Genomic DNA, 15,757 nt, shown 5'->3' with positions numbered 1-15,757 from the left:
TCCCCTTAACTTTACAGTGAAACTTTTCAGGCATAGGTCATGGCTTCCACTGTGGTTTTTTGGGAGCAGGAAAAAAATACACCATTGCCCTCGTGAAATTTTCTAGCTGTCCAGCCAAATGAGATTTGGTGAATAAAACCTGAGACAGCATCATAATATTCAGATTTTCCAGCCATACTTCTTCCAAGAAATAAAAATAAAACTGTAAGTGGGAGTTGGAGCTTGACAAAGGACAACACAGGACCTGTCCTGCAAGGCAGTGAATGTCACCAACTCTAGCTGAAGCCCATGAAAATCAACAGCTCTCAGCATTTCATACTGAGCGGCTATGTCAGCCTGGCTTTCCTCAAAAAAATCCTGTATTTCAGAGACAACAACCTCATTTGTAAGAGCTGGCCCTTGAGACTCAGAAAGAAAAGGGATCTTTTCCAAATCCTCAAACAATCAAATGCTCTCATCAAACAAAGGTATTTCAAAATAGGGTGGCTTCTCCTCCAAAATAAAACTAAAAAAAAAAAAAAAAAAAAAAAGGTCAACTGAACACAACTTTTCATTCTGAGAAAGAGGTCTTCTGGGAGGGAAACACAGAGAGGGAGGAACAGGCTTACAAAGACAAAACCTGAGTATTTAATTACTGGTCTGCATTATATGAACGATGTGCTGAGCGGCTGCTGTTGCGGCTGCCACCCTGGAAAACTCACAGCACTGGGCTGCTGCCTTCCCTGCCCGGCATTTTGGGTCCGTAGAGGGGCAAGCTCTGGGGAAGGTCCTTGCTTTGAGGCACTACACAGGAGGTGCTGCGGCTCATCAGTTGTTCCTACGGACTGGTCAAACAGCATGGGACCTCAGTGCTGGCTGAGGGTTTGAGGTGTCTCATCACACAGGTGCAACTGGTGGAAGCTACCCCGGACACCAGCCTTCTCACAGGACCTTGCAACAGCTCAGCAAGTTCGTTATAGTCTCATCCTACTCCCAAGATACCCATAAGCCCTTGACTCATGGTGATGTAGAAAGCGGCGGGTTAGTGCCTCACGTCCAGCGAACATTTTTATGGCAGGATTTTGAAAACTACCTTGAAAAAAGATGAGCTCTAACTAGTTCCATTGACTTACATCACCAACACACCAAGCCAACTGCACTGCAGAATAATAAGGACACCTATTCATCTCTTGAGCATATTTTCACCAATCAAACTTCCATTTTCCTAATATTAAAGATTTGGTATGACATCACAAGAGAAACTTTTTGTATCCACTGAAGCCAGATGAGACTCACAATCATTTATGGCCGTATTTTTCCTGAGAGACTGTCTCACAAACAATCAGAGAACATCTGCTAGAAAGCATTTTAAAATGAAATCTGACCTACAATTCAACTCTGTGGCAGTGGTTTGACTGTTTAAATAAATGCATGCCCTTTAAATCTTAAATTATGAGATAGTTTGTTGAAAGTGTAATGTATTTAGCTTTTATCTAATAACCTCCAGAAATGTAATCAACCCCTCCTTAAAACAGTTCTGAAAGAAATGGCAAAAATGAAAAAAGGCTCCATTTTCATTAGTCATAAATAAAATGACAGCATCAACCTCTAGGGGTTCCGGAGATGTTCCATTGAGAAATTTTCCAGGACTCAATGTATGTGCTTTGGGAAGGTTAGTTTAAAAACATCTCTGGTGTAAATATTGTCGGTAAACACAAATCCATCCTACAGAAATAAATTCCAGGTTTAGCTGGTTTTGTGCCTGTTACTATTTTGCTGGTTTCTATAGAAAGTTAAGTGGAAAAATCTAACTGCCTGTCCAAACATTATATTCTTGAGATTGCCAGGTGCTGAATGCATTTTCTGCAGCATTCAGATACAAACCTGAGTTTAAAATCAATACATTCTGATATTAAAGCCTTAAAAGTGGGATGTGGGGTCTTGTCATACGGACCAACTTAATACTACTACTATTCTCTCCAGAGCTTCTTTGGCCCCCTATGCAGTAGTTTCATTTTATTCATAGCATTTAGAATTAATTACTTTTGCTTCATATTAAGAAATGCAGATTTCTTTAAATAATCCAGCAGGTACATTGACTCTGTGATGCTGCCTGCCCACATGTTTGGACAGTGCTTACATCTTTCTTAACTTGGGGGAATTGGAGAGGGGAAGGAGGTATTTTTTTGAAGTGCCGTAGTCATTAAGCCCTTAAAGCACGCTCTGAATTGCACTGAAGCCAACAACATATTTCCACTGACTTAAATATTAAAGCCCTGTCCACTGTCAAGCAGAGCCTCTGCGCTCTGATTGTTTATATACTTCCTAAAATTACTCATTAGCAATCCATTGTTATGATCTCCTCCATTTTGTATATATTATTCACTGGCATGCAAATTTAAATTCAAACATCTGGATGTAATCTGGGCAACCTCTGAAAAGCATGAGTGATTTCCCTTACATTTGAGCCTTACAGCTTAATTAGTCAACTTTTTAAGCCCATGAAATCATCATGTGCAAACCGGAATATCTCCCAGCTAATAGCTTGTGGCGTGAAAGATCACTGCAAATAAGAACAGTTCCTTAATGAGCTATAATTAGGAAAGGACTAAATGATAATATGCAAACAGCTTTGTAAGGACAGAAGGGAAGACAAATGAAAGCCTCTTTCATGTCATCTTTACTCCCATGAATAATCCTTATGGCCCTTTGAAGTTAGTAGGACTACCTGTATATGTAAGAATTATTCCTGAGTATTAATTAGGTTGGGCAAGGTCACTACAGACGTTGGCATGGAGAGGTAGGTTATATCAGAAAGTTTCCCCAATCTAAACTAGGAAAAAGGAGTTTTCCACAGGGTGAGATTCAGTTAAATCCATGGAAATTAGCAACCGTACTCACCAATTGGTTCTGGTAGGCAGTAACCGCTGTAAAAACTGTCTCTGGAAAGATAAATGTCCTAAACTCTTCTGATTTCAGATTTAGCAAAGAAGCCGTGTGATCCTTCTTCTTAATAATGTGGACCCTTGGCTGGTACTTGTGCATGGAGTTCAAAATGATCTGCAAGAAAGAGCGAGAAGGCACTGTCCCGAGAGGAAGGTTAACAGGACCCTCAAAGGCCATAAAACCATAGGGGAGAAAAAAGATCCAATTAACAGTGCAGGGGGGACATCTGAAATCTAACTAGCCAGGGCTTGACTTTCAGAGCAACGTCTCCAGCTCCTGCGGGCAGTTCCAGAAAATGAAGGTGGAAAAGCAGGCACCCGAGGAGCTGGTTTCCTCTCACTCCTACGCCGCTGGTGAGCGTACGTTTTTTGAAGTATAAATACCTGTTCATACAGGTGAGGTGTTTTACATACAGAGTTTGTTATTGCTAGCGTGTGCCCCAGTTTTCGGGTATCAGCTGGAAGCATAAGTATGTAACTCTTGAATGCTCGTGACCAAGAATCTACACTTGCAAAAATATGCAGGTGCAGAAGGAAAACAACCGGCAACGCCTCAAAAAAACAGGAAGAAAATAAAACCCAACCAAAAAACCACCACCAGCAGCAGCACAAACCGACTGACCAAAAATAAAGCTCCCCAGATCCTTTTACTGTGGTAAACCTTTAAAGCAAACTACTTCGTAGATGCTCTTCACCGCAGACTGCCAAAAATGAGAGCAAGGAAGGGAAACCAAGTACAGAACCCCAAAATGACCAGGTTTTGCCATTTTAACCCCATTAATAATTGTTTATGAGCTCCCAAAATAATTCTAAACCTAATGTACCAACTAACCAATTTCAGCGTTCACTGGAGTCAAACCAAGAGTCCCACTTGCTTCAGCTACCACTGGCTGGAGGCCTGTTCGGCTGCCTCTAACCACAGTATTACAATATAAGAATTAAATACAGAGCTCGGCTCGCACCAGTCCTTGTTTTGGATATAATCACAGTCACAAGACGAAATTGGCAATGGTGTGGGTGGTTCTATTTTGCAGGGGCCATAATGATGTTACAGCCAGCTCTGTACATCTGGAATAGCTAATGTGCATTCCTTGGGAAGCGTTAACTTCAGCTGAAACACAGCAGAAGTGGTGCAGTGTTTCATGCTAACTCAGTCGGTGCGAAAGGTTGCACGTTGCATTGGAGTGGAGAGTCCAGGCACAGTTTTGTCACGGCTAAAATTTCCATCAGTGTTTTCTCCACTGCTCCTTCTTGGCCAAATATCGCTATGATTCACACTGTGACTTTGGGGGGTGCACACGGCGACAAGAAAGTCATTACAGCGATGGGGAGCCATCGTCCTGAAAGTGTTGCATGTCTGCTTTTAGCCACTTGGGTCCTTTCTCAAATCACTTCAGCATTTTATATGTGCACCCACACAACAGCCATTGGCTTTGCCGTTAACATCCTCAGCATTTGTCTCTCTCCTTGTAAAATTTTGTTGTACCAGCCTAGTCACTTGAGGCTGCTCTAAGCAGCTGGAAAAGACATATTAAAGGACGATATATGGATGGTGGTGAGCTTACTGAGGGGTTGGTTCACAGAGCTTGGCGCTTCCCATTGCCTTTCATGGACACACCATCCATGCCAAGGCTTTACATCTGAGCAGCAGCCGAGCAGAAGGAGGAAAAGGCTGTGACAGAGCAGCTCCCACACATGCCCTTTCCTTTCACTCGTCTGTGAATGCAAATTGTGATAAAGAAATTCCATTTCTCAAACAAGACCACGTAATTCCTTATGTAAGTTTTCCGAAACCAAAAATGCACATGGATAACAACCTCCGCCACGATGCTCTGTGCGTTCCCACCACAGGCCAGGCAAGTCGGGCCATTCAGGTACAAAACAAGCACCAAATGCAGCCAGGAGGTCACAAAAGACCCGTGGTCAAGGCTGAGGTCACTATTCCTTTATCATGAGGGTCTGTGTATGCTGTGCTCCACCTGCATCCCTGCACAGGCTGCCGATGTTGCAGCACTCACCGATACGAAAGTCAGCAGGGTACTGCACAAAGATGCCTCTTAAATATCCACACATCTTCTTATGTTAGGACCATCAAAACAGCTTAAGGGAGTTAGATGCGCAGGGTGCATCCAAGGGTGGCCTCAAAGTCCCAGCAATCACAGAATCACTAAGGTTGGAAAGGACCTTCAAGATCGTCAAGTCCAACCATTAATCCAGCTCCACCATGTCCCCTAAACCATGTCCTGAAGCGCCACATCCACACGTTTTTTGAACACTTGTCCCCGACCTGCGTGGCGTAGCTATCAGAAAATCCCGGAGGCCAGCTCCGCACACTCACGCTGGTGTGCACGGAGGGGAACGTCAGGTGCAGGTATACTTACAGCAGCCCCCCGCACACGCTTCCCGACAGTGCAGCGTGGTCACAGGCCCCCAGCCATCCCATCTGCCTTCGTGCCGACAGCCTGCGGCAGGGGAGATGACCAGGATTCATCCTTACAGGGTCCTGCTTGTCATTAGGTCAGGCAAGTTTGTAGGCATCTGGCTCCCACTGGCCAGCGGCAATCTGGATGCCAGCTGCGAAATCCCTGAGGTAGCTTTGAATTCAGGAACTATGCTGTGAATGCAGCTTCCACATCCACCAAGGAAGAGTGTTACCAGGCAAAATTTGCTTTCCAAAAGCATGGAGGTTCCTAACTTCTGCCAGGTTGTCTTAAAAAAAAAAAAAAACAACCCCAAAAAAACCCCAAAAACTGGGCATAGCTCCCTCTGGCTATTCTGAAACCCCTGCTTTCACAGTTACTTGTTGGCCATGTTCACACCTTTGTGTTTGCTTTTGCAGATATTCATGTGTTTGAGTTTTGCTTTCATAAATGCCAGAAAAGCAGTTACGATAATGTATACACTCATGGTTCACCTCACCATAAAGCAGAAACAATGCCACCCCAACTAAGTGCAGTCAAAAGTCCCAGAAGAAGCAGTCTCTGTGAAAAATATCACCAGAACTCTAAAGAAAAAAAAAAAAAAAAATTGCCTTCATAAATGTTCCACAACCAGAAAAATGGGAATTACTCGCTTGGCTGTAAAAATCCGGAGACAGGAGCCATTTCCTTCCGCTGGTAAGGATATCTGAAAGTGTTCCCATGGAGCAAGCTGTATGTCATGCACACAGAGATAAGACTTTTGTCTGATGCTTGGGGAGAATATGTACGTAGCTATGGGGTTATGCTTGCTGCTGAAGATACACAAGCAGAGATGCATGCCAACTCCAAAAGTCTCGGAATAAGAGAAAACAAACAAATGCCAGAACAAACAAATGCCTCTCTTCTCTTCAGATTCCTTTTTGGGAAATGAACCACCCTACGTATAAAACACCACAATTACCTTAACAACCAAAACTCTCTTCTGGAGGATTGAGAAAGCAAGTAACTAGAACGAACTGGAATCAGGTTGGATGCAACTTCTCTACCTATAACTAGTATTCGAAGGCATCTTTCGGGTCATTAAAACTTCCTCAGCAACCAACACGCCTTATCAAACATAACTGAGATTTTAGCAGGTCAATTAAAAAGATCTTGTCAGTAAAGAAGGGCTCTTTCAAACTGAAGGGAGAGGTTTCAGAAGGCACTTCAATTCTCCCCTTCTCTTAGTACACAGGAGCTCAGAAATGCCACTGGCCATGGCACAGTGAGCCCTCCTTAAAGGCTTCAGAGAATGAATTTCATCCTTAATTCTACCGAGCATCCAAAGATTGTATTTACATAGCTTCAGTAAAGCAGCACACAAAACCTGACACCCTAATTTGGAACATAAACCACAAAATATTAAAAAGGGAGTGCTCCGTGATGGCGTTGACGCCTGTCACACAAACCTCAACACGGTATCAAGCTTTCGGGGCTTATTCTTAACCGAACACACAAAACTTTCCGTCGACTTCGGCTGTCTTAAAGACTTCATGTAAAGAACGGGATCCACCTTTGCCGCATCTTGGAAAGTTAATCAGGAAGCTGCATCTCAGACGCTACAGATCCTTTTCTCCCACTGCCTGTATTTCAGACGATTACATCTTCTTGCTCTGTCACATGTCTCTGTTCCCGACAGCTTCTCAGACCTACTTCTTTTTTATACGCATCGGGGCTTCTGGGAACTGCAGCGCTCCTAACTAGTTTGCAATATACTGCTGCGAGCCCTTTATTAGAGGCACACATGGCCCCTGTTATGATGAAAAATGCTTCTTTTTAAATGCGCACGTATACTGCTCTATCATCACTTGGTGATAGAGCCCACAAATCTTCAGCTTTGCCCTTCTACAGATTATGAAATAAAAGAGGGGCGGGGGGAAAGACATTCTCTGCTAGTCAGGAAGGGAGCAAAGGTGGGAACTGGATTCAAGAAAAATATACCCACAGATGGATCTTTACAAAAGAACAGGACAGAGGCATCTAATTGTGCTTTTTAAAAAAAAAAAAAAAAAAAATTACTTTTGTTGTTGTGTTTCCAGGATGTATTTTAGATGCTCATGGCCGTGGTTCAATTTTAAGGTCTTAAAATGAGTAAAGATTGTCTTTTGAATGAGAAGCATTTGCACAGAACACAGCTCAGACAAACAGCCACTGTCTCAGTCCAAAAAGGCAGTAAATACCACAGTAGGGGAGGGATTTCTGATACCGTATTTACCACAATTATTCAGCTTTACAGGTTAGTTATGCCTACACATGCTTCAGAGCTCAAAATCACTCCTCTCTTCCTGACACCTGGTTTACTAATGCTGCCTTTACGCTTGCTCTTCTTAACTGCCCCGTTCTCGGCCAACAGCCCTTTCAAATCCATCCCCCCGGCTCCTTCAGCCTTCCCCTGGGAAGTGCCCAGAGGCAACACTTGTCTCTTCCTTTGCAATTTGGAGGCCCTACCAAGCCGTTCTTGCACCTTTACAGGCAATTTTGGGGAAGAGACAGGATGGACAACACTTCTTCTTACCACCGTTAGACAGTCCAGTAGCTAAAGGAGTTGCCCCCGCTGATGGGGCATAGCAGGAGCCCATGGCCAGCAGCCCCGCATCCTATTTACCAGCTTCCAGCCTCAGGGCTTGTGACAAGAAACTGGTACCAATCAGAACTGGGACCGGTTTCCTTTAGAGGCCCAGGACCACCTTGTGGCACCTTGACATGCAGGTAGCCTACAGTTATTTCAAGGGCAACTGAGGCACACTTATTTTTACAATTCGATATCCCTTGCTTTGGTATCACATCAGTATTTTCTGCTGACTGTGCCCGTGCTACGTTGAGTCTGGAAGAACAAGAGCTCTTGTTGATGGACCCAAGCCTAACAGGTTGCCTGTAACAAGGGGGGAGCTTCCAAGCACACATGGAGAAGCATATGAGCTTGCTAGCCAGCGCCCGTGGCAGAGCGTATTGCCCAGTCACAGCAAAATGCAGGCAGAAGCACAACAAAAAGCTCACCTGCCTCCCTTCTCTCCCTTGCTTTGATGCCCACCTCCACCCCGAACTGGTCCCCAGCGGATGCTCTGCCTCTGATGGCGACAGAAGCACAATTTGAACGCTTGCGCTGACCTGGGCTCTACCTAATAAAAGATAAAAGACCTGATTTCTGAAGTCACCTGCTCTTCTTACACCAGAGCTTAAAATCTTACGTGTTTAAGCTTCACGTGGTACGAAGGGCTGGGCAAGAGAGCTGCAAGGCTGGGGCCACGGCAGCCTTTCCCCGTTCACGTCTCTCTCCCGCAAGCTTAGCCCTGTGGCAGAGGCGAGCGATTCCCCACGGCGGTTCCTTTACCCCTTCCCACCAGGAGGGCTACTCACGTGGCCGTGCTGGTCCAGCTCATTGTTGGTGAGTTTGACTTTTTCGAAGGACACCATCTGCTTCAGCAGCTGCTCTCCTGTGAACGGGGAGTCAGGGTGCACATACAACCTAAAAAACACAGGGAAAAAGACCTGTTCATCAAAAAAAAAAAAAAAAAAAATCTCGCCTCTTGGCTTGTGCATGGGCACCACCTCCATACAAAATTTAAAAGCCTGTAATAGCTTGCTTTCGGGATAGGCAGTGGTTTCATGGAATTGGATTTCCTGAGAGCTTAGGGTAATACAGAGCGGCTGCTCAAACGAGACACACACAATCTCCCCCAAATTAATGAATGCCTGAAATGGGACCATTAATGAAAGACAGTAAAGCAAACGAGTTATTTAATTCACTGGAACGTAATGAAGAATCTCATGTCCAAGTGCTAGATTGCTCTCTAACCATGCCTATTATTTTATCTAGTTATCTAAAATGGAGACATTAACTAACATTCACTGTTGTGTCTTTTCCCAAATGAAAAATTGATCATGTCTTTCCCCACAGCTGTACTAACAAGCACTTAAAATAACAATGACTACAGCTCTGAGAGAAAAAACATGGTGTCATTAGAGAGATAATGGGGGAATGTAGATAAAAATGCGTTTTTCTTTATATGTAACATTAAGCCGTGATAATGATTTTAACCTGCACTTGATCACACGTTAGCTGTGGTGACGTCTGTTTATAAGAGGTTGAAGGCTGCAGTCCAGCACAGTGGTCTGACATGAAAAAATTAATTGCAGCTCTGTAATTAACAATCCACCACTCGGGAAATTAAGCAGAAGAAAAGGAAGCACAGAAGACATGTAGATACAGTGTTATATACATTATGACTAGACAAATTACAAGTGCCGGGCTATTTTAAAACAATGATTTTGTAGGAGTAATGTATTGCTGAAAATTTTTTAACTCGAACATTTTTTTGTGATGGTGGGTTAAAAGCTGAACTAAACCTTCAGCTAGTGCAAAGCAGACCTGTTCTGCTTCTGTCGGTGTTGGTTATCACTGGCTGAGGGCCTGACTTTCATTTTGGGTGATGCCTTGGCCCACACGGAGGGATTTCTTCCATTGGGCGGGTGGGGCAGCGCTGAGATGCCGGGTTAGAAAGATAAACAGTTTTTGTTTGTTGGTGAGCTACGATTTTGGTTAGGCAAGAGGAGAATGGAAAAACCACTAAACGATGGGGCGTAACTCTCTGACAGACTACGCTGATCCCTAATCAAGGAACGCACGTACTAAAGACGCCAGGGAGCACGGCTCTGATGCTCAAAGAGGAAGGAGAGTTGATCCCGTACTCTCCATTTTTGCCAGCAGAATCCCCAAGACGAAGTTTTACCAGCACAGCTCGCTTCAGATATGCGGGATGTTTTCTTTACATTCATCCGAAGCTCAGCTTGGCTGGTATAGCTATGCCCACGGGAGGGATGCTGAGCCAGGGTTCTTGTCACGATAAAATATTCCCAGCAGACACACACCCTCACTGCTCTCGACTCCGCTGATTGCGCTGCAAGGCTCATGAAAAATGATGATATCTCTGAAAACCCAAGACCTGGAACACTGTTATGTCAAAAGAATTTTACCTCTCATTAAAATTAACTTTCCCTTCCTGTAAAAAAATAAATTGTGAAAATTTCAATCTTTAGAGCCCTGAATTAGAGAAGGCAAAACAAGAAGAGTCCCAAACATGTCCTGCTACTTTTCAGTGAGTCTTATGATTTTTTTTTTTTTTTTTTAACCTGACTGCTAATTTTGCATGTCTGGATAGCTAATACTGTTTACTGTGATCACAGAGTGTCAGGCTCAGCAAGGTTTGGCTAACTGGGACCGAAAAGCCAAACTATTTCAAATATGTGCTGGGGAATGAGTACAGATCTTCACGTGTCTAAAAGCTGAGCACAACCGCTTTACACCGTAGGCGGTTAATGCTTGGCACTGCTTTCAAACTACCAAGTGCCCGGACGTGAGCAGAGCGCTAACGGGAAGTCACTGGAGGATGGGCACCTGAGTATCGGTCGCATAAATGTATTAATAGACCTTGCTTTTCTTTACTGATCTGCTGCACGCCGTCGATCCCACTGCAACACGTGGTTCCACCTGGTGAACTACACCTACCCACACCCTTCGACAGCCTGAGCTTGTACGCCCTGGAAAAGAGGGTTGAAAAGTAGACACATCGCCCTCTGAAGTAGAAGAAATCGATGAGACTGCGAGCGTGCGCGGGCACGCGGGTTTCAGAAATGAACGTATGCATTCCAGCGCGGCGCACGAGGTTCCCGCAGAAGTTCCCGCAGGCTCTGCTGCCTAAGGCCGGCCAGATGCGAGAGGCTGCTCGCTTCAATTCACAAAGGCTTTAAGAGCCATATTTGGATGTGAATTTGCTCCACAGTATATAATGTTTCATGATATATTCAAGGTTTGGGTACTGCTTCCTTCTTGCATATTTTGGAATGCGACACTACTCTCCTTCTATTTAGTTTAACAGTTCGTCTGGTCCTACAAGCCCCGTGCATGCTGCTTTTAATTACCTTAACATCTCAAATAATTTGCAAAATATAATACCTTTTAAAGGTTTCCTACCTGGAGTTCCCTGTAAGCGTGTAAACACTGTAACTTCATTAAACAAATGATTGTAGCCAAATACAGTAAAAAAAAAAAAAAAAAAAAAAAAAAAAAAAAAAGTAAAAAGCCCCAGACTTCTGAGTGAAAGAAAGGAGGTGAAAAATGAAGAAGAGCAAACAAAGGTACGTGCTGAAACTTATTAAACTGATGTTTTACAGTCTTAGCAATTTGGAAGAACAAACATAAGATATCACATAGGAATTCTATCCCCAGATAGCACTTCAGAAGATTTACAAAAGACTCACTGAAAAGTATCTTTATTTAAGTGTTCATTGCAACATAAACCTGTCTTAAACATTGACAGCAGGAAGACAGGGATAAAACTGTTTTTTGTAGAAAGTTCCCTGAAGGGCTAATCTTTCAAACAGAATCACAGAATACTTCCTAATTTATTTTTTTTTTTAAAAAAAGCTGTCTTAGCATTGAAACTTATTTTTATAACGGAAAGAGCAAAACACCCAACAGTTCTGATCCTGCAAAGTCATACACCCATGCATAACGCAACTGCCGAGTAATTCCCCTGACGCGGTTGCGCCTATGGGGATGCGGGCAGCGATGCGCATGGGGAGTCAGCACCTGGGTTCTAGCACCCAGGCGTGAAGCACGCCGACTCTCCTCAAGCAAGGAGAGCTAAAACCGTGTGTTTGGAGGACAAGGAGTCATGAGTGATAACTTCATTAACGGCTCCTGTTACTAGAGCAGGACCAAACCCATTTTGCAATGGGAGGAGTGCCACTTTTAATCTGTTGGAGCAAGACGGAGGGAGGCTTGCCCCCTCAAAAGACGCATTAACACTCCAGTAAAAGCACTAGTAACGCAAACATCGGCATGCTGAACCTCTTGACATCTTTTTTTCTCACCAAACAGAAGCAAAAGAAGGAGAAAGTGCATAAATGTATATGCAAGTACTGTCCGTACAAAGAAGTAGTAATCTGTGCTATGATCAATGGGCTTTTGGCTGAGCATCCTGAAAAAAAAACAGGAAAGGTACGTGTTTGCATATGGGGGCAAACCACCCTGAAAACATCCTGTAAACAAAAGAGTACAAGTACACATTTGCACATAGAGGCACTGGCTCGACGAGGACCTTAAAGAGCTACAACAGTACAATGATAATTAATATTAAATGCCAGGAAGGTTTGACCCCAGCTCTAAAACAGTCACTGAGGCAGTTGCTAATTATTCCAAGGATCAGTCTCTTGTCTTATACTCTTGTGTTTCCCCACGGAACTAGTCTAACGCCAGAGAGTGTGAATTAGCCATCTATTTAAAGGTATCCCAAAGGCATTTGAACAGAAAAATAAGAAGGGGAGAACCCTGCCTTAAAATGATTTCTGTCCTTCCCTTATTTCTTCTTTTGGTGCTGACTCTTTTGGAGCAGGATCCGTGTTTTTTCTTTGGGTTTTGATCAGTGCCCATTACAATACGTCAAATGAAGCCCTCAGACGTTAACCACATTGCAAGAAGGAGTTTTTGGCCATGAAAACAAAGCCGACATAACTCCTGGGTTGCTGTCTTTAATCACAGCTTCTCTGCATGCGTTTTTTGTTTGTTTACTTCCCTGAGCCGCCTTCCAGAGATCAGCAGTCAGCAAGATTTCAGTCGAACTATTTATATGAGGAAAGCATGCAGGATTTGGTCCCTGTATTCACACACACACGCACGAAAAAAAGTGCTTCCATTTCTTGCGTTTCACTTGTAATTTCTCTCTCTGTAATAAGCAAGTTCTTAACCCCGGGCTAAGCCACCTGGAGCGGATCTGTGTGCCTGCGCAGAGCCCTCCACAAAAAGTTTCTTTGAAGCTAGAGAGGCATCCACGTTATTTCCATATCTCCGGCTCTGACTCAGCAAAGCCGTTCGACATGTGCTCCAGCCTTACCGGACCCGGGGACTTAAGTAGGCACTGAAGTGCTGGGCTGAACACGATGAAGTGTGGGTCTCGGCCGAAGTGCCCTCCTACCGCACAGCCTAGTGCTGCAGCCTCGGCTTCCCGATGCTGGAAGGAGTCAGTCATTAATTACGTTAACCAAACTATTTTAGAGATTCATTTCTAAATGAATTTCTAAACAGCATTTTGTTTCGGTATAGAAAAGGGGACGAATTTACTTGATTTTTTCCTAACATCTCCAAAGGTATCATGACTTCTTAACAACAACAACAATCTGTGCTGTAGAACTGATCCATAATTTGCCTGCTGTCTAAAAGATGACTAAAAGCAAGAATAAAATTATCAGTTAGACAATGCTGGATATGTTACCAACATATAATATCATTTCAAGCATGAACAGCACTGAACTGTAATGTAATAGTTCTGCTTGGACTTGGCTGGGTGGTGCTTGGACTGCTTTAAATTACGAGGTCAAATACTGGGGGAGGGCAAACCCAAGAGACAAATTAATTTTTTTTTTTTTAAGCTTTCTTATCTAAATTGAGGCAAACTTCACTTGAAAAAAAAAAAAAAATATTTATATATATAAAAGAACCTTTAGCCAAATCCTGCATGCCTTGGAATATACAATATAAATGAAACCTCTAGCAGAGATTTGAGGCCCGATCCTGCACCACAGAAAACCAGAGTTTTGCAATCAACTTTGAGCCCATGCTCAACAAAGTCTCAGAGCACTGTTTGCAAACAGCGTGAAAAGATTAATAGCAGGTATTTCTTGAAGGAAAAGGAAATAAAAAGTAAAGAAAATCAAAGATAGACCAGCAGTAAAATCTACAAACCTTGCAGGGAGCGGAGGGTCAGCTTTTCCAGCCACTAACCAGGAAGACCTGTGGTAGGCATATCTGTATCTTTTATTGTCCACAGGAACTATATCCATTAACACAATGTACTTGGCTTCAGGATCCACTCCCGAGAAAGAAACCCTGATCGTAGGAAACATTCTCCTGAAATAAAGGCAAATCAGAAAATAAATACATGAATTGAGAACAGAAATAAGAAAGCTTCTGAAAAGCTGCTAAAATTAAGTATTATATCTAAATCACCAGATGTTTCAATTTTTTTTTTTTCAGTTGATTCTGCTGCAGCATGATAGAAGTTAAATGCTGTGTATCTCTGATACGCACAGCTTGAAGTCAGAGCGATTTTTTGGAAGCAAAGAAAAAAAGGCTAAAATGAAAAAGGAGAAATGTACTTTTGCCTGTTAGTTAAAAGTACACAACGATTTCACAAAGTAGTTGTACCTAAGGTACATAGGTCCTAAGAAAGATGGACTTTTTTTTTTAATAGGATCATTCCTAGTGTTAGGGAAATATTGCAGAAATTATTTCCGTTAATATTATCTCATATTTTAGATGCACGTTCTTTTAAGCCTGCTCATAGTATTTCCGAGAGGAATTTTCAAAGTTCAACTTTCCTTTCTTCACTTAAATTTTGACAAAATGCAACTTCAAAGTGCAAGGTTTTGCCGTAGACCAGAAATAAAGTTAAATAACTTGAAACAGTTTTAAAATATTGAACTTCAAATTGCCGATTTTATACGTACTTTTTTTTTTTTTTAAACAAAAACCCACATGCTGGTAGAGCTCACTAGTTAGAAAAATAAATCATCAGGGACCTACCTACATTAATAACAAGTGATTCTGAGGATTACAAAACGCGACAAGCCATTTGGCTCCTGCGGACTGCGTTTGACTGGCCCAAACCCCAAACCCTTACTGAAGAAGCGGCGCGGTTTGAGGTGAGGAGAAAGCCTGGGATTCTTTTGCACATTATTTGCAACGAGAGGGGAAAAAAAAAAAACAAACAAAACCAAAAACACCCAAACCAAACCCAGCCCTGAGCGAGTTACTTCCCCACGACCCCGCGTTTCCCTGTTTCCGTACCCACCCTGCCTCGCAAATCACTGCGCTCCACGGAGCAGCAGTTACCCTCAGACCAAATTATTGGGGAAACAACATTTCTAACCGAGCCGCCAGGACCCCCCGGGTTTGGATTTCGGCCGCACCCCCTCCCTCCCGCGGGGCTCCGCGCACTGCGGCTTCACCCGCCTCCTCCCCTTAGCCCACCCGTGCTGCTCTCCCCAAATAAAAGTTAAGGGGGGGGTTGTTTTGCTCCCCTCCCCAAAGAAAAACCACTTTTAGAACGCGGCAGCCCGGGGCTGCCCAGCCTTACCTCCCGGATTTGGTGATGATCATCTCGGTACCCAGTTCGTGAAACTTGTCCCACAGCTCTTTGGTCTCCAGGCTGCAGGAGATTTTGGCCATCTCCTCACTGGGAATGATGGGGGTGGTGGGGATGAGGGGTTCGGTGCACAGGGATGAAGGGCTGGTGCTAAAATCCCCGTGAGGGTCCAGGCTGGACAAGTCACTCAAAGGCTGGGCACACGAGGATTTCTCAACGAATTGTTCTGCAG

The 15,757-nt window shown here is 43.6% G+C and overlaps 1 protein-coding gene across 1 annotated transcript in view; it reads right to left on the bottom strand.

The window, feature by feature from the left end:
• Positions 1-15,746, bottom strand: part of TBX20 (T-box 20) — a gene marked incomplete at its 5' end in the record, with an annotated part of 32,560 nt that extends 16,814 nt beyond the window's left edge. Inside the window, 4 exons of the mRNA XM_010293872.1 lie at positions 2,881-3,039; positions 8,741-8,849; positions 14,124-14,288; positions 15,517-15,746. Coding sequence (XP_010292174.1) covers positions 2,881-3,039; positions 8,741-8,849; positions 14,124-14,288; positions 15,517-15,746 — 663 coding nt within the window. The remainder of the gene's footprint in view (positions 1-2,880; positions 3,040-8,740; positions 8,850-14,123; positions 14,289-15,516) is intronic.
• Positions 15,747-15,757: the final 11 nt, after the last annotated feature.

Source organism: Phaethon lepturus, unplaced genomic scaffold (genome assembly GCF_000687285.1).
Source record: "Phaethon lepturus isolate BGI_N335 unplaced genomic scaffold, ASM68728v1 scaffold4409, whole genome shotgun sequence".
Lineage (NCBI taxonomy): Eukaryota > Metazoa > Chordata > Aves > Phaethontiformes > Phaethontidae > Phaethon > Phaethon lepturus.
The sequence above is the reverse complement of the archived record's forward strand: the minus strand, read 5'-3'. Positions and strand labels throughout refer to the sequence as shown.